We start from the raw sequence: 20,470 nt of genomic DNA on the forward strand, positions 1-20,470 counted from the left end.
TCAGGACCACACTGAAAGCACAATCCTGCATTAGTTGAGGAAATTGGTATTCTCCATGGTGAGAAGGACTGAATTATCATTAAAAATAAAAGTGGACATATGAAGTAGTGAAAAAACAAAACATTTAAATCTCAGTAACAAAAGGTGACTGACTTTTTGTTGCATTAAATTTGTGATATGGGGTCTGTTTTTTTTCTACATTAAATCAAAACAGTTTATGATTGAACATCAGAGCCAGTACTCTTAATAACATATCTAATGTAAGATATCTTTGAATCATTTGACTTTTCAGTAATATTCTGTTGTATACTGCAGACAATCGTCTGAAACAGCATTCAAACTGTTAATTTACATTAAAGGATTCCAGTACAGCCAGTGCAAATCTTCTAATGTGCAATCAGCCTGCATCAGCCATTACATCAGGTGTACGCCAGTCACTACAGCACATTTGAATTTAAGGCGAGTCTAGTCTGATATAATGATTCAATTAGACACCACCAAAACAATGCAACCTTTACACTCACATATTTACACCAACACCATGTCGCACTCGTTGGCAGGTGCAGTCTATGAGTATACTGCCAAACAGACAGTCTTCCAGAGCTACAATACAGTGAAGGAAACCAGAAAACAGGCACCAGCCATGCTAGCACAGCTAGCAGGTTGCATGTACAGTCCCTGCCTGCAATGCGTGGCACGACAAGCGATAAGGCATGAATCAATCACAAACGCTAATCATGGAAGGAAGGAAGGAAGATCTCCCACACACACACACACACACACACACACATACAGAGAGAGACACACACACACACACACATGCACGCACACAAAGAAAGATTTCAGGCAAGGACACACTCGTCCAAATCCATTGTCTCAGGGTTTGGTGTCTAAATACAGATGGATTGATGAAAGGATGGATTGATGGATGGATGGAAGGATGCAGAATAGATAGCTGATAGCTCACCGGGTTGCCTTCTTCCTTTCTCTCCACCTCTTTCAGCACATTATCCAGGATAAGGGTGCGTGTGTGTTTGTGTACATGTATGTGTGTGTATGTGTATGTGTGTATGTGTGGCGAGCCGGCAAGGATACACACTGCTACATCCCCTCCTCTCCCTCTCTCTGACAATCCCTCCCTCTTTCTCTCTCCTCCCTGGGATTTATTTAATTATTTCCTCCCTCTCTAGCTAACCCGCCCTTTCTTCCCCTCTCTCCTTCCAGCTGAGAGAGTCGCCTTGCTTTCCTCAAGGTTCTTTAATTCTCTCTCCCTGTCTGTTTCTCCCCTCTGCTTCCAGAACTTGTTGTCCTCGATGAAGTCGTATCTCTGCTTTTTTTTTTTTTTTTTGCCGCGGCAGTCAAAGCCAAAAATAGAAGAATAAAAACAAAAAAAAAATGAATATCTGTCTTGTATATTCAGAGCCGCTATCTGCACGGTACAATGACTCCCCCCCCTCTCTCTCTCTCCCTGTCTTTCACTTTCACACTGTGTCCCTCGCCCACCTCTGTGTCTTGTGTGATGCAGCAGTGCTGTAGGCTCCTCCCTGGAGAGACAGTGGTGCCACACAGCTGAGAGAAAGAGAGGGGGATGATGGGAAAAAGCGGTGGGAGGGAGGGGTGAGGGGTGGGGCCGTGGGCGGAGCTTGGGGTGTTGTGGGGGGAGTGTGGGTTACTGTCTGAGAATCCGGTGCAAGGCAGGGCAGCCTCCATCCACCGAGCGCATCATCCGGGATTTCAACACTTTCACCTCCTCCCACCCTCCAACATTCGCTTTTCACACAGAGAGGGGTCTGTTCACTCGTCTCACACACACACGAAAATCACACTTTCAGCCTTAAAAAAGCCCAAAGCAAGTTGCTTTCAAGAGAAGCCTTGTCCATTGTTGTCAACTCTACCTTTTGCTCAGGCTACGGAGAACTGACGTGTGTCAGTTAAAAACACTGTATCAATAGAACATTTCTGTATTTATTGTAGTAAATTTATATGCTGTAGTCTGTTTCTGTCCTGCTGTGTGGCTGATCCAGAGGTGCACAGGACAGATTGGATGACTGCAGTGTAGAACTGGATCAACCGCTCCTGTAGCTCCTCCGTGTCTCCTCAGCTGTTGTAGGACACATGTCCTCCTCTGAGCCTTTTTCAGGATGGAGTGGATGTTTGTCTCCCACTGCAGGTCCTGAGAGATTGTAGTCTCCAGGAGCTTGAAGGACTCCACAGCTATGATGTGATGTGTTTAGCCACCAGTCCATCCATTTTCAATCATGATCATGTCTGTGATATTTTTACTTTAATAAATTTTTGTCACTCTTCACTTTAACCGAAGCACAAACAGTACCTCCTCCACCACAGCTATAAACAATGTGGTGTGAAACTTCATTTTGTCTTGTGCACATTTTGGAGTTGCTAAGAACAGCTGTGTTTTCTTATTTCTAAGTATACTTTCATCCAGTCATCCAGTTTCACAGTTACCTAGTGACTATAAGAAGAATGGTTGCAATACTACACTGCACGTGAAGAGCAATGCACACTGTTGCTGTTTACAGTTTTTATAATGCAGGCTTTTGTTTTCATGCTGGAGTCGCTCTGTGTCATCACTCCCTGTCCAATCAGTGGCCTTCACTCCTGTCCAATCAGTGGCCTGTACTAGTATTGGGTCATGTCAGCTCGCTTGGGACCCCGGTCGAGAAGGTGCGGAAAATTGTGCCTCTTTCCAGCCACTAGTCCACTCGCAAGCAAAGAGCCGTACCGCACCGAGAAGACCTTATGGAAAAAATTTGAAAAATGGTGAAAAACATCAGCCTCTAAGGAAAGCCTCAAAGAAAAAACAAACAAACTTACTGTTCAGCATAAAATTACAAGATTACAATTGGCTAACAAATATTAAAAGAATCCTGAATACTGGGACACACGCTGTGAGGTAACGGGGCCTCGGTCACGGTAATCATGTGATTGAGGGCGTGCAAGGAAGCAGATGTCAGTAGCTTAAAAACAGCACTGTTGCACAAACTAGCTGGAGCGTGACATCACGAACAACTTTTCAACTGAGGTAAGTGGTAAAATAATATAGAAAGTTACGCTTTGCAGTGTTTCATGTTTACATGTTTTGTGTCGTCTTCCACTTTCTGTTAACTTTAGCCACAATTACCAGTTAGCTAACGGAGGTTCTGTTAAGTTAATGAGTTGGTACTTGTGTAACTTCTGTGTCGAAACTGGTCATAGAGTTTTGGACAGATGGCACAAGTTCAGTAGGTAATTGTTAGAATATCCACCTGAGCAAGTCATGAAGTTTATTCTTTAAGAAAACGGAATGAACACGCAAACTTGGCTACACAACCAGAGGTGGGTAGTACGAGTTACCTTTACTCTGTTACATTTACTTCAGTAATGTTTTGGAAAAAAATTGTACTTCTGAGAGTAGTTTTACTCTGTCACTGAATATTTCAGAGTAGTGGGACATTTCTCTAAATTAACTGACACAGAAACCAGGTTCATGCTCAGAAGCAGCATCTGAGCACTGCTCATTCTGCAATGAAGGTAAAGAAATAACAGAAAATAAACCCTAGGCCAGACCTGCAGCATAATATTTATACAGACTGCAGCCTTTGCAAATTAGCAAATGCATAGCTTCAAAATTGGATGCCATATCAAATATTTGTTCAGCCCTAATGCCCATGAATAAAATATTTTTGGACTAATCACAACCGGAAATGAAAAGTTTGTCATAGCTGACATTTGTGTGAGATGGGTCCAGAATACGTTGGAAGAACTAGAAATGAGTTCAGCCATTTCCAATTCCTAGAAAGTCTTAGCTGACCTAAGATTATTTGGCCAATAATGTGTTCATAGTCCTTGTTTCATAGCTGACATACTGATAAGTTTTTCCAGCTCCAGGGCCTTTTTATTGTGCATACAGGCTCACTGCCATGACCCATTGGAACAGAGCCATTTAGCCAAATTTCACACTTCTGGGTTCTTTAGCCTGAAAACATTAGTTTTTCAAATCTGACATACATTTTTGAGTGTGTTGTTTTTATGCACATAGTGCTATATTGTTTGACAGCAATTTACATATTGTTAATAATTGTAGCCAAAATATTGACTGAAGTACAGAATATTTTTTGTTTTAGTTTATGAGAAGTTATGTCCTTTTCTCATCTAAATCTTTTGACTCAGTTGTGAAAATACTGTACAGTCAAAAGAAAGCTAAACCTGCATTTACTAGATCATGTTAACTGAGAGCGATGAACAGAGAGATTATTATTTTTGTTGCACCAGTGAACACAAGACATCTTTAATTGTGTGAATACATAAAGTTTGACCTCAGTCTGTTTGTAACCACCTTTAGCCAACTTTAACCACATGGTAAACAGACAGGGGGGAAAAAAAAGGATACGTATGTTGGTGGACAGAAACAGATATTTTCAGACATTTTCTAACACAAATTATACTCACTTGTAATGAAACCAGTATCAAATATCTATAGTGCAGTCAAATAACTTTCCTTCACTCCCACTTTGTTCTTTTCTCATTTTCTGCAGAACATTTTGTCTCCATGTAACATTTACTCTACTTACTGACTAAATCATTTTGTGTAAGCTTGTTTTCATATTCCAAGAAGAGGCCCTGTGACCAAAAGAATGGAGTCCTTAAATTCGGCTCAATCAAATAAGTAACACATCAATACGCTTTCAGAGAAACGGCTGGTTAAATTTCAGCAACCAACGTTGTTTTGTTTTTGCAGTACTTTGCTACAGAAATCCGCACAGCAGCCGAAACAAAGTCATTTATAAAGTTATCAGCTTATTTCCTTTGATTTTTTGCACTGCTGAAAAATAAACAGGAACCATGTGGACTTTTTCGACAGATGAGTTTTCTGATAACACAGCACAAAGAGTTTTTCTGATTAAAGGATGAGAATTTGTGAAGAAGTCAAACTACCAGCTGAGGTTAAACTGTTTGAGGTTATACGAAAGCAGAAGAAAACAATAGGGTGAAAATTGCTCCTCTTTTAAATGATACAGTAAGAAGGAGAGTTGAAGAATTTCCAGTGGCCTTACTGACAAGGCAGAAGAGAAGCTGCTAGAGATGTCCTGTGACCAGACAATGAAAGTGAACAACCTGCAAGTGTTTGGTCACCCCTTTCAAAGCAGTACCCCAAAGTTTGCTTACCTTCCCTACAAGTTTCTCCACCTGTGTGAGTCACCATTCTCCACACTAACTGCAACAGAAACTAAGCACAGGACGCACATGCAGGTGGACAGAGACATACAAGTCTGCCTTTCAGCTACAACTGAGAAACTGTGTATTGATTTTAAAAAAAATAGATGCAGTACAAATGTTACATAGATGCTTAGCCTGGTTGATCATACAGGGGATTTAACAACCACAATGAGTGTTTTTATGTTTTCATATTAATAATTGTCATGTGTTAATTGAATGCCACAGAATGACAGGCCAAAAGCTTCACATGTGTAGACATGTGAAACCAGTCTGAGATGTCGTGCTATTTATATGCAATCTCTGGTGTCCTAAATTCAAGCAGCAGCTGGTGACACTGTTAAGAGATTTCTTCAGAATTCAAGGCAACACTTAACCAGCATGACTACAGCACCATCCCGCAGAAACACACCATCCCATGTGATTTGAGTTAAGTGGGACTATCATTAGTTTTTTCAACAGCACAATGAGCCAAATTACAGCTACAGACTCTGGAAGGGCTGCTTGACAAAGAAGGCGAGTGATGGTTGCTGCATCTTATGACCTGGCCTCCACAGTCACAGACCTAAAGCCAACTGAGATGGTTTGGGATGATGAAGGAAAAGCAGTTAAGAAGAGCTCAGTATATGCTGGAACTCCTTCAGTACTATTGGAATAACTCCAGGTGATGTCCTCATGACGCTGACTAAGAAAACAGCGTGTGGAAAGCTGTTATTAAAGCAGGAGGAGACATTGAGGAGTGTTTCATACTGTTGATGTCTTCAGTTTGATCAACAATGTGGTGTGTGCCATAACTTTTCACTGATTACATACATCTACAAATACTATACACTATGGTCTCATTGAATACATCCATCCATTATCTATACACTGCTGAATCCTTATTAGGGTCTCAGGGTGCTAGAGTCTATCCCAGCTGACTTAGGGTGAAGGCAGGGGACACCCTGGACAGGTCACCAGTCTACCACAGGGCTACACAAAGAGACAAACAAAAACTCCCATTCACACCTACTTACAATTTAAAGTTACCAATTAACCTCAGCATGTTTTTGGACTGTGGGAGGAAGCCAGAGAACCTGGAGAAAACCCACGCATGCACAGGGAGAAAATGCAAACTCCATGCAGAAAGATGCTGTGAAGGCCTGGACACGAACCAGGGATCTTCTAGCTACATGGCAAAAGTGCTACCCACCGAGCTACTGTCCAGCCATCATTGAATACAGCAAGTTAAAACAAAATCAAAGATCACAAGTCATAACTATCTGTATGGTTAGATATAGAAATTTTGTTAATACGATATTTGTAACTTTAGTTCAACTGAACCTTTACTGATTCACTATCTTCAGACTAGCCACTGCATATTTAATCAGGAGAAAACAGTGCTGAGTTTGCCTTGAAAAACAGAAACATTCTAAAAATGAATGAGTAACAACGTCTCCCTCCCTCCTCCACTCATTGTCATTCTTTCCTCTCCTCCTTGACTCTAAAGAGAACAGCTCTGCCCCCTTCTTTCAACTTATGTACATCAACAGCAGGCAAAGGAGGTTTAAAAGGGAGCAAACACAGCAGCATTCCACAAGTATTACTGGACAATATTACATTTCATCCAGAGGGCCCTACAAGCAAAGCTGTACAATACTTTGACTCAGCACTTCGGTGTGTGTTAGCCCTTCATTACCTACCTACAGAATGACAGTCCCACTCTGCTCTTCACACACTACACCAGTGGTCTGCCTCAGGGACAAAGCTGCCCTCCCATCAAACACACATGCAAAAACACTCACACACACAGACACAGTCAGGAGTGCAGAGTAGAAACCTGCTGTCACAGCAAATAGACAGTGAGGGAGTGCAGCAAACAGCATGAGAGTACATGGAGGGAGGGGACCACAGTACCAGCAATAGCTGATATTATAGTCTAAGAACAATATTTAGGCCTTTTACACAGAGCTAAGAATGGAGATGTCCAACCGTCCAACACTTGGAAAACATTACAGGTCAAACTAGCATGACATTTTCTGCACATATTCATAGCTGCTATTGTGTGATGGCCTTGGAACTCTTTTTTGTTCAAACAAAAAAAATATTTAGCCAACCTCAGTGATTCCAATCTGTCCATTAGGTTTGCATATCTCTTAGTCAATATATTTACCGAGCTAAATCATGTTCAGTTCTTCAGGAGTCAGGTACAAGACCACCTTGAAGGCCTTTCAAAATACAGAGTCAGCCATGTTCTAAATCCCCTACTTGAAGATAAGTGTAAGTTCAAGGAAGCAACAATGTGCTGTTCACTTAAAACATCAAGCTTCCTGGACCTATTGTATTGCAACTTTAAGGTGAAATGTCATCCTCTAACAATAAAAAATATGCCATATCAAAACACTAAGGACAACAGAACTGGTGGTAAAAAAAATGCTTGGCAAAATAAGACTATTCTCCTCAGTAGGACAACAGACACTGACTAACCAGTTATCTCGGGAGCTACTCTGTTAGCTCCTGGGTTGACCAGCCAGTGGGTCCACACATTTCTAAAAATATCTGAGGAGATTTCAAAGTAGGAATAATTTGGATAAACTCAACAAATATTTGCAATCTAAATAATTCCTTTCACGCAAGACCAGAACGTGGCACAACAAAATGAACTGGTGCATACTGACAATTTGTTGTGCTAGTTGGTGAGTCGTGTTTGATGAGCTAAGCTGTGCGTTCATTAAGCAGTAACAGTAAGTTAGCAAGTTTGGCTACCAACTGGAAACCATTCAAAAAGTTTACTCAACAGATATATTGACAAAATCAACTGATGTCTCACGGCTGAATGCAGAAATCACTGTTGTATCACAGTAATCTGACTCCACTATTTTTAGAATTCATTTCAAAGTTGATCCTTTTGCTGCTGTTTCTTTCCAATTTGTAAAGAAGACATCATAAGAAGGCTGTCATAAAACTTGGCCAACCACCATCATGCTCCTGACAGCACAAATGCTTTGATTTTAGTGACCACATGTTTTGGCTTCTATTAAGCCATTAGACCGTGGAGTGTTAAAGGAGAGTTTCTTGCTGTACCATTAAAATAGCAGTTCAATTTCTGCACTGACTGGTATTTCCAGTTATTTTATGTTAATTTGGAACTTTTTTAAAATGATGAAAAAACAATATCCCAGTATTACAAATATATATATATATCAGTCCGTACAAGCTTTTGTGGAGTCTGAGGTTAGGATCAATGAACAATTTGAAAATAGTAAGCAACAAGTAGTACATGATTCTGAAACATGTGCACTACAGTTCAAGGATTATGGCCTCTCCTGGCCAACACCTTCAACCTCTCTACATGATATGTGCTCCTGCAGGTCATTATGCCTGCTGCAGTTAGACTCTCTCTTGTGAGTAATCAAGTCTCTGTATAAATGTACCTGCTCTGTGATAGTCTCAGGGTTCTGTTTAAAGTGCAGAGAGCATCATGAAGACCAAGGAACACACCAGGCAGGTCCGAGATACTGTTGTGGAGAAGTTTAAAGCTGGATTTGGATACAAAAAGATTTCCCAAGCTTTAAACATCTCAAGGAGCACTGTGCAAGCAATCATATTGAAATGGAAGGAGTATCAGACCACTGCAAATCTACCAAGACCCGGCCGTCCCTCTAAACTTTCACCTCCAACAAGGAGAAGACTGATCAGAGATGCAGCCAAGAGGCCCATGATCACTCTGGATGAACTGCAGAGATCTACAGCTGAGGTGGGAGAGTCTGTCCATAGGACAACAATCAGTTATACACTGCACAAATCTGGCCTTTATGGAAGAGTGGCAAGAAGAAAGCCATTTCTCAAAGATATCCATAAAAAGTCTCGTTTGAAGTTTGCCACAAGCCACCTGGGAGACACACCAAACATGTGGAAGAAGGTGCTCTGGTCAGATGAAACCAAAATGGAACTTTTTGGCCACAACGCAAAACGATATGTTTGGCGTAAAAGCAACACAGCTCATCACCCTGAACACACCATCGCCACTGTCAAACATGGTGGTGGCAGCCTCATGGTTTGGGCCTGCTTTTCTTCAGCAGGGACAGGGAAGACGGTTAAAATTGATGGGAAGATGAATGGAGCCAAATACAGGACCATTCTGGAAGAAAACCTGTTGGAGTCTGCAAAAGACCTGAGACCGGGACGGAGATTCATCTTCCAACAGGACAATGATCCAAAACATAAAGCCAAATCTACAATGGAATGGTTCACAAATAAACGTATCCAGGTGTTAGAATGGCCAAGTCAAAGTCCAGACCTGAATCCAATCGAGAATCTGTGGGCAGAGCTGAAGACTGCTGTTCACAAACGCTCTCCATCCAACCTCACTGAGCTCGAGCTGTTTTGCAAGGAAGAATGGGCAAGAATTTCAGTCTCTCGATGTGCAAAACTGATAGAGACATACCCCAAGCGACTTGCAGCTGTAATTGCAGCAAAAGGTGGCGCTACAAAGTATTAATGCAAGGGGGCCGAATAATATTGCATGCCCCACTTTTCAGGTTTTTATTTGTTAAAAAAGTTTAAAATGTCCAATAAATTTTGTTCCACTTCACGATTGTGTCCCACTTGTTGTTGATTCTTGACAAAAAATTACAATTTTGTATCTTTATGTTTGAAGCCTGAAATGTGGCGAAAGGTTGAAAAGTTCAAGGGGGCCGAATACTTTCACAAGGCACTGTATGTGTAACAAGTCATAAGACCTCCTCATATATATAGACATGCACAGCCAGCTTTGAGAATTTTTGAGAAATTTGGCCAAAGACTTTTGACATGTGTTTAACATAGGTGGTAATAGCAATCACAAAATAAAAGAGAAAAATTAGATGAGGCTACACGAAGTCTCTAATCTAATGATGCGGCTCAATCTTCTTCACTAACTTTTGAATTGAAGCCCTTCGGTGAAGTAGCTCTTCCATCCCATTCCCTAAATATATAGCTACAAGACTTGAACGCCAGATTCACTAATGTAATCATTGTTTTAAGAACAGTGACCCTTTAGATTTGAACAAACACAAGGGCTTGCATTGTGGACTTTCTTCAACACCTTTGCATTCTAGTAGTAACATCAGAATTTGACTCGTATTATTTCATCTGCATCGAATACAGAACATCGCTGCATGTGGATTTTAAAGAGCAACAATGATCCCAAGTCTTTACTGGCTGAGGACCGATGCAGAGTCTTCTACAACTGCAGCTTATTCAGGGCAATCCAGAGAGCTTTCACCCAACTCCACTGTTGTACAGACACACTTAACCTAGTAAAAAGTATATATAATACCAGGCTTTGCAAAAGTTCTGTTACACTCGGTTTCATGATCTTTAGAGACGTTTACATGTTGGAGTGAAAAATTCCATTGAATAAACTGAAAGTTCTACCTTATAGGCAGGTGTCCTTAATACAATTTTTTTTCTCCGGTGAAGTTGTATCAAGATGGAAGTCAAAAGAGTTGAGATATCTGCTCTCCTTTGTGCTGAACGTCAGCCGGATGACCGTCCACAGAGTCGCGGAGAGGCTAAAGAATGGTGAAGATCTTTCAGGTCTTCACCATTCTTGAAAGATCACTGAAAGATCTTCACCATTCTTGAGCCTCTCCGCGACTCTGTGGACGGTCATCCGGCTGATGTTCAGCTGCCTGGCTCTGTCAGACTTGTTGTGGCCAGCATGAAGGAGAGCAGATATCTCAACTCTTTTGACTTCCATCTTGATACAACTTCACTGGAGAAAAAAACTGTATTATGGACACCTGCCTATAAGGTAGAACTTTCAGTTTATTTAATGTAATTTTTCACTCCGACATGTAAACGTCTCTAAAGATCATGAAACTGTGTAACAGAACTTTTGCAAAGCCCGGTATATATACTTATATAATATATAAAGTATATATAATAGTATAAAGTATATCAGTGCTAGCTGCACAGCATTGTGTCAACTAACTGGAAGACCTAAAAAAGCTAGACAATGAAGGTAGCGCTGCTTCACTCACTGTCCTCTCCAGGGCAGGGCATGCCAGGCTCCTCTGGGATGCTGGGGAAGACTGAAAAAAAAAACAGAAAGCAAAAGAAAGCTGACTGATTTCATTCTGTTATTGTTCTTCTCCAGTCATGAAGTAGCAGTGTTCACTTTGCCAATGAAAACTGTAACAAAACTATTTGCCGATACTGTATTTTTTATGCTATAAAGCAACATTAAAACTAAATAAAACTAAACATTTTAAAATGAGACTCCTGATAAAGTATATTGTACTTTTACCACCAAATGAAAATGAACTGATAATGTCAAAGGTCAAAGAATGGACAAAAAGCTCCATTTTAATGCAAGTCTTTTTCAACAATCTGTGGCACTGTAGCTCCTAACAGTGAAACAGTGCTCCACCAGTCAAAGTACAGCCATGGCCATAAGTTTGGACACAGCATGACTTACTATGTCTGTTTTGATGTCTATTACAGAACATAACTAATATTTTTTGACAGCACCAGTTTAATTAGTCAACAAATCAACAAGGGATATAATATTATTAATAAATTCCAACAATTGGAACAACTTTGTTCCCAAACATAATATTAGAAGAAAATAACAAAAAAATGCAGTTACTTTCACAACCGAATTTGGTAAGAATAACAAAATGACACCAAACTCTTTTGATGTTTTTTTTAAATATGAAACTTAATATAGTTCTCAGCAGTTGTGTACTGTATTGTAAGTGACAATTTTGTGGTATTTTCTAAGATTCACAAGTGTCATGGTACTTGTGTCCAAGCTTATGGCCATGGCTGTATCTTAAAGTCAGAAGTTCATTTAGCTACCTGATCTGCTGGACTATTTTGAATAAAAAGGACTTTCATACACTGAAGTGATTTCTGACAACAACATTAATATGAAAATAAGCTGATATACTGCTAATAGTAGTTTTAGCTGGCTACCTTTCATGTTGTTCTCATACAGAATGAGTAAGTTTCAGGAATAACAGCAGCAGTTCATCTAATTCTTCGTCTAGACGTTCAGTGAAGAAATTCCACTTCATTTATTTCACTTTAAAACACATAAGATAGCAACAGCTGTAGCCTTAAAACATTATAGAACATGTAAATGGTTCACAAACAAATCAAATGACCAAACATTTGACTAAAACTATAAGCTAAATACATACTTTTTTCGAATGACGAAATCCTTTATACTTATTTTGAACTGCTTCTTGAATAGTAATTTCCAGGGATATTATTTCAAAAATCCATACGCAAGGAAAGCTGAAGTGTTTGTGATTTTTCTTTCAAATATATAGTATAGGTCAACCTCCACCTCTTATACTGTAACTGTGCAAAAACTTAAAATGAACGGATGTAAAATTGCTCCCTGCAAGTCCAAAGTCCATCCATCAGCCTGCTCTGCACTTCTCAAGTCATTCAAGCTGTTGCTCAGATTGTTTGTAAGGTTTCTGACGTTGTTCATATTTCTGATAGGACTCAGGCTACAGAAGCTCTTTAGTCCTGGATTCAGGGGCAAAGAATAAAAAAAAAAAAAAAAAAACACAAAATCCTACAACTATTATTTGTTTTCATAGCCTCCGGAGCCAGCAGAAGTCAGCAGACAGTGGTTCAACATAAAGAGACACACAAAAAATAAGGAGTTTTTGAAATGTAAATTATGCAAACGTATGCTACCAGAGCCACAGAACAAAAATGCAGACTTGGAGATGTGCACGATATGTTTCTTTCAACTAAAAATAAAAGTAAGAGCTAACTCACCATGCAGAAGCAAACCAGACCTTTTGGTTCGACTGTGAATCCGAAAAGCCTCCTCCAGCTCCATTTGAGAAGAAATGGTACAAGGGTCCCCTACACACACACACACAGTCATAGTTATTTACCACATTAACAATGTCTAGACTGGATTTATGATCCATTCACTGTTATCTTCATTGAAAAAAACTGCTTCTCTTTCAAAATTAAGGACATTTTTAAGAAGAGCAACAATAGAATAAGAATAACACTTCATTGATCCTTTACAGGAAATTACTTGTAACAGCAGCATGTCAGCATGCAGACAACCGACAAATCCGACAAAACATCAACACTAACAGTCATCAGTATGACTTTATATAAATATATATATTAGAAAGTATATAAATTAGAAAATTTATAAATGTTGAAAACATATGCAGAGCATATAACTGATAAGTTAAAACATTGATGTGAATTACTGTGAATTGAAAAGCCTGATTGCAGCTGGTAGGAAGGACTTCCTGCTGCGCTCAGACCTGCACCGAGGAGGGATGAGTCTGTGGCTAAAGGTGCTCTGCCGAAACACCTCCAGATTGTGTAGTGATTGAGAAGCATTGTTTCTAGAGTTCAGTTTCTGAGCATTCTCACCCCAGATAATTCAGAAGAAGGTGGCATAAGGTGGCTGAGTTGCACCAGTCAGTAAAGGCCCTGATCATGTCTCTGTGCTCCTCCTCACTTCCTTCGCTGATGCAGTCAACAACCGCAGATTCATCAGAATATTTCTGAAGAAAGCAGCTATCTGAGTTATACCCCAAGGTATATGATGTGAAGAGGAAAGGGGACAGGACAGTTCCTTGTGGGACCCCTGTACTGCAGAGGATTTTGTTGGGCACACAGTTCTGTAGTCGAACATACTGTGGTCTGCATGTCAGATACTCCATGACCCAGGAGACCAGAACTGACTCCATCAGCATCATCCTCATCTTCTCATCAAGGAACGCCGGCTTGACAGCATTGAAGGCACTTGAAAAACCAAAAAACATAATCCTCACAGTCACTTCTACAATATCCAGATGTCCATCAGATGGACATCTGGTGTCTGAGATGAGAAAGGATCAGTCTCTCAAGTGTCTTTATGATGTGAGAATTGAGGGCTACAGGCCTGTAGTCACAGGAGTGAGTAGGATGTCTCTTTTTGGGGACAGTCACTATGCAGGATGTTTTCCACAGTGTGGGGATTTTCTGCAGATGTAGCCTGAGGTTTAACAGGCATGTGAAGATGTCACACAGCTGAGAAGAGCAGGTCTTCAGCACTCTATGGCTGATACTATCAGGAGCAGCTGCTTTGTCCCCAAGTGACCCCAAACTACAATAGTGTATATAAACTCAGATCCACATCACAATCGTTTTTAATTGATTAGCAGCATGTGTTTTGAGTTAAAAGACCACAATAACTGTGGAACACTGGCAATAAAACTATAGCTGCGATGTACATTCAATATCCAGCTGGAAAGTGATATATGCAGATATGATCAAGAACTACGTCTTATGTGAACAGCAAGAACGCGGGTTGATTGCATGTCACCAGACCGATGTCATCCTAAAGTGATATTAGAGATTAAAATTAAATGCAACACTTGGAAACAATTCCACTGCATTGTCACGTGGCAGTGATGACTTTTGGACTGGCCAGGAGCCCAGGAAATGGGCTATCTGGACACTTGACTGCATCTCTGAGCCAGGGTTTAGAGAGAGAGAGAGAAACAGGACACAGCAGGTGGCATCAGGACAAGACAGAGCATGCACACTGGTACACAGTGACTGTAAGGCACACCCACCTTCATCATCAATCCATTTGAGGGTGATGGGCTGCTGCCTGGCAACACTGCACATTGTTTTCACCTCCTCACACAGCTCCACAAAGGTTACTGTGGCAGCCAAGTCAGTGATCAGCATGTCCCTGAAAGCACACAAATACACAGAAAATGTCAAGATTGAGCCACTTTGTCTAAGTGAAGCAGATATCTATCAGGGGGTCCCAACAACTTAACCAACAAAATGAAGAATTCAAAGTAAAATTTTCCAATGGTCTTAAATTGTAGGTTGCAAAATAGCAATTGAAATCACTCTTATCTTTCATTGTGATTACAAAGTACTAGGACGTACAAACAGGTCTGAAAGACAAAGGGGTGGAGAGAAATGTTGGCTCGGTCTGCAACAGAGTTAATGACCCGCTGGCTGCAGTCTTCTGTGCAATATTTACTGTTGACTCCGGCCTGTCACAGCTGTGCACCAGCTTGTACTGAAGTTCACTGGCGCATTCAGAATAGATGCTGCAGGTGTTAAACTGTGTAATCCAGAATTTCACAAACAGACAAAATGAAACAGGTACTCCACTGATTTTGGACTTGAAAGTCAGTTCAACAGTTATAAGGGCTATGAGAGAGAATGACAGAACTATTGCTTCAACAAGAAAACAAACATTATTTGTTTTATCTGTGAATGCTCATGATCTTTTTGCTTTCAGATGCATAGCAGAAAGTCTTAGAATGTCAAATGGTTTCATTAAAGGGAGAATCTAAAAGGAGATGTTATCGAGTTGAATTATGGGAAGTGTAGAATCCAGAGTTTTGGGGGATTGGCCCGTACATCAATAAGGACATTTTGACCTCTGTTGCTTTAATTTGAATCCTATTCCCTATTTTAACCTGCTGTGATCCCACTAATGTTATACTGGACTACAATCACACAGCTAGATTTGATCTTCTGCTGTAACAGAATAAAACATGAAGACGATACATAGAATTGCAAAAGTTGTTAGAACTTTTAAAAACCCTAGAGCGGTCCACCAATTGTAGTTATAGAGGTGCTAACAGCAGTAATAACAGCAGACCATGCTATGCATAATGTATTATTATATTTTGGTTACAAAGCTGAAACAGGGTGCTTCCTACATATGTTTGGCACGAGTTTTGTTTATTATGGTTTCTTTCATTAAGCACAATGTGCACCAATCAGTCACAACATTATGACCACTGACAGGTGAAGTGAATAACACCGATCATCTTGTTATAATGCAACGTTCTTCTGGGAAATCTTGAGTCCTGACATTTATGTCAATGTTTGGCATGTACCACCACCTAAACATCGCCCCTCCATGACAACAGCAGTCCTTGATGCCAGTTGCCGCCCTCAGCAGGACAATGCACCCTAAAACCCCATAAAAACTACTCAAGAGTGGCCCAGGGAACACGACAGAGTTAAGGTGTTCACCAAGGTTATACTTCCAACATCCAAATCTTATTGAGCATCTGTGGGATGTTCCAGCAAAAGCCTGATCAGGTATATCTCACTCTGCAACCCACAGGACCCACAGCATTCACTGCCACCATCCCAGTCCTGTGTCCATGCCCCACTGGGTCAGAGGAGTTTTAGCAGCATAAAGGTGATCAACACAATACTAGGCAGGTGGTCATAATGTTATGCCTGATCGGCGTACATTTTGGTTTATCAAATGGAGAGGAATAACAAAAATCCACAGATTTCTGTCAAATAAGGTACCACAGACTCACTGTCCTTACAGTATGTGAACCAGTCATGCTGATTGCCATGTGTGGTCATGTGTACCAGCCCGTTGCAAAAGCTGCTCTGCTGCCTGCCGGTGAAGTGGGTGGTCAGGGTTATCCAGGAGGGACAACAAATTTCAACTGGACTCCAACCAAGTGTTGAGGTTTAATACCCACCAAAGAGAAATCGAGATTGGTTCAGTCAGAACTGGAGGAACTATGAGCTAAGGATTTCAGATAAGTGCTCGTTGTTCTGTGGCTGAACAAAAAGAAAAATCCTACATTGTGGGGAAATACTGAAAAACTACATTTACTCGAACAAGTAAAAGTTTGTAAATGGGAAACGAAACATCATGAGCAGAGATTTTGGACTAATTTGAGCACTGAAGCTGTAAACGTGGCACATTGGGCAGTGAGTGATTGAAACCAGTGGCCCTAAATAAAACATAGGCACTGAATTTCATGTCAGTACTGGCCTTCACATACCCTTATCAGTTCACAACTCTTTTAAATAAGGGTATGCATGTTCAGTTTCAACATCCACCCTCACTGATCTGTCGCTGCCTGAACATACACAATGGGCAAAATGTATTCACATTCAACACTGAAGCAGCTCAGAATCAAGGACTGAATGTAGATAGGGCCAAACACACAGCTAGTAGTGAGCAATGTGTGTGTGTGTGTGTGTGTGTGTGTGTGTGTGTGTGTGTGTGTGTGTGTGTGTTCTTGTACTTGCTACATGGTGAGTACCATTTTCTGCATTTAACTATCAAAGTGAGGACATTTTTACAAAGTGAGGACATTTTGGCCGGTCCTCACTTTGAAACCGCCATGTTTGAGGGTGAAGACTTGTTTTTAGAGAACAGGTATGAATTGAGGTTTGGTTAGGGTTAGGGTAAGGATTAAGTTTAGGCAATCAGTTGTGATGGTTAAGGTTAGGGTAAGGCTCTAGGAAATGCATTACGCCTATGGATGTCCTCACTAAGATAGAAGTACAAACGTGTGTGTGTGTGTGTGTGTGTGTGTGTGTGTGTGTGTGTGTGTGTGTGTGTGTGTGTGTGTGTGTGTGTGTGTGTGTGTGTGTGTGTGTTTTACTGTAAAACGTGCTTCTGAATGTGTATGGGCAGGAACTGCGGTGAGTGGTCCCTTGTGTGTGTGTCTGACAGGTTTCTGGGTGTGTGTGGCCAAGTGTTTATGGCGAGTGTTTGTTGGACTCTGACAAGGTGGAGCAGAGACAGCTTGCTTCCCAGCAGGCATTGCTCCACACAGTCAACACCCACACAAGTCAATGTAGAATGATGTCACACTCGAACACCACACACAAAGTCACAGGTTTGTGTCTATATATTAGTGAGTCAGTGTACTAGTCACTGCCTTGTAATCACATTAGATCTGGTTGAGTTAACTGTGCTGTGAAAAATATGTCTCTAAGTGTTGCTGATGATATTCAGTATTTACTTTAACACTTTATCAGTCAGTAATCCTATCATGTTTATTAGGTTTCTTGACATTTAATCCAGCTGTTAATATGAAAAACTTTTCTGGAGTATAATTTCCAAAATTATTTCACTAAATTGTGTCTGCAATTTGTTATGCAATGTTGACCTTACACACAGCTCTGCTTTCCCACTTGTTGGTGTCCTGATGACACTGTAAGCTCACAGGAAGAGCAGCTGCTTTTCCACACTAAGAGTTTCCAACTTTGTGTTACACGCTGTCATATTGTGCAACACCACATTTTGCTTGATTCCCACAATACACCGAATTCTTCTCTTTATTGTATTTCACCCCAGAAACTCAAACCACTCACTATGACACAATTTTATCTTTTTTGTTTCTTGTTTTCTTTTTTTTATCAGCTACACTTTCTGTGCCCTCTCATCTGGCTACAGAATCTTTCGTTTAAAAAAAAGAATTAATTATCATTAAATATACAAACCTTAATGTACATACAAAATCAGCTGAGTTTGAGGGGGTCGGGTGGGTACTGTTTTCAGACGTGGTTGGTCTATACGGAACAAGACAAGCACTTAGAGGCTGCTCAGTCTTTGCATCATTTCTGATGGATGAAATCTTTAATTAAAAATTAGCTTACGTTGATCACAGGCGCTCTCTCTTTTTACATTTTATTGTTATTATCACTTGCTCTAGATTTGTACATATATTTATCCCTATTTCTTATGTCATTGTTGCACTGACTGCTCTACGTGCCTTTTAATTGCCCCTGGGGACAAATAAAGTTTTCTGAATCTGAACCTGAATTGTTATGCGTGTGTACATTATGTACGGATACTGAATCATGTGGCCTAAATGTGTAGCTGATGTAGTGTTCACTTGTTGTCATAGTTACAGTGTCCCTGTGACGCTAGACTGTAAGCCGCATCACTGCCAAATTCTAATAAGGTGGTCCTTGTATCATTTTTGACCTTCTCTGAAAATTTTATCCAAATCTGTTATTCTGTTTACCAGTAATGTTGCAGACAGACAGACAAGCTTACACCGATTGTCACATAACTCTGCCGCGTTCCTTGGTGGACTAATAATCCACCATTTTAACAAAGAAGTCAGGCAATATTTGTCATTTTCAATTATTTTAAGTAACCATGACCTGCTGTATGCTGCATGAGTCGGAACAACAGGGCACAGTGAAAGAAGCTGGGGACCTTGCTGAGAAGCAACACCTACAGCTCTTCATCTAACAGCTCACTGTGGATTCTCCTAATTGTTCCATAACTCCTTGCAATATTTCAAAATCATCTGTTCTCAAAAAATGACAAGAATGACCATTGTCTTATGTTGTAGATAGATTTTTGATGACAATGGCAATGAGTGCTGAGCTGACTGACAAACACATTGCATTTACCTGCAACCACCTCCCATTAGAAGTAAGTAGTAGTAAGACTGCAAATACAGAAATATATCAATACTTTTATCAGGGGACAATAAACTAAATCACCATTGTAATACCTTAATTGGCATGATAGTAATAAAAGAAAAACAAATTTTATTTGTTTTTTTCAGAACACTCAAAGACACTTTACATTGTTACATATAAAATCAGCAAACATTAAAATAGAGGAGCATCATAAAACAAGTCATAAAAGACATCAAAAAAATTAAGTTAGTATTATGTATTAAAAGCAGTTCTGAACAGGTGAGTCTTGAGAAGTGATTTGAAATCTCAGACTCTGATTACAGGCAGTTCCTTGGCCAACCTTTGCACTGTTTGCTGAGTGCACATACTCAGAAATGCTCTTCACATTAAGGGATTGGTCACGTACAAGAGCATAACTGTGCAACATGCCGATCTTTGTTCTGTCTAATAAAAATAAGTCAGACACCTTAAAGTCAAATATTTGCAAACAGTCACCTTGTGCTGGTTCCTTGGTAACACACATTGAGTTGCGTGGTTTCCATCTTTCTGCAACTAACAACCCATCAAAAAGATTCCCATTCTCACTTCCAACAACACTACTTTAGGACTCAGTGGAGGTAACTGATGAACACTTGTTGAGACCAAAGACGTCTAATAATAATGGTAACAATCATAATATCGCACAGGCAGTTAGATGTAGATTTTTAAAGCCACTGATGTTGAAAAGAAAATACAGGATTAGCAGTGCAGATTGTAGACACTACTTCATTCTGTAGAGGGAATTAAACAGCAAAACCACAGTTATCCTTTGTTAACAGTTTGATACTTTCTCTACTAACCCTAGGGTGTATCCCCGAGTGTAAGGAACAAAAAGATCTGAGAAGTATCTTGAAGCCAAACCATTCAATCCTTTTTAAGCGATTAACAACATTTTAAACTGTATTAGGAAAGCAGTGAAGCGATGTTTACTGGAAAAGCTGCTGCTGCATCTTTGTACATGAAATAAACATAGACATGTAGAGCTGATTACACGCCGCTGTAGGCGCGCATATAACAGCCATGGATTTGTAGTTGT

General features: G+C 40.3%; 1 protein-coding gene across 1 annotated transcript in view; it reads right to left on the reverse strand.

The window, feature by feature from the left end:
• Positions 1-20,470, reverse strand: part of prkcz (protein kinase C, zeta) — a 144,171-nt gene that overhangs the window by 112,897 nt on the left and 10,804 nt on the right. The window contains exons 2-4 of the mRNA XM_022200530.2: positions 14,793-14,914; positions 12,979-13,068; positions 11,220-11,270 (exon numbers count right to left, since the gene is read on the reverse strand). Of these exons, the coding sequence (XP_022056222.1) occupies positions 11,220-11,270; positions 12,979-13,068; positions 14,793-14,914 (263 nt within the window). The remainder of the gene's footprint in view (positions 1-11,219; positions 11,271-12,978; positions 13,069-14,792; positions 14,915-20,470) is intronic.

The sequence above is a fragment of the Acanthochromis polyacanthus genome, chromosome 6 (assembly GCF_021347895.1).
Source record: "Acanthochromis polyacanthus isolate Apoly-LR-REF ecotype Palm Island chromosome 6, KAUST_Apoly_ChrSc, whole genome shotgun sequence".
Lineage (NCBI taxonomy): Eukaryota > Metazoa > Chordata > Actinopteri > Pomacentridae > Acanthochromis > Acanthochromis polyacanthus.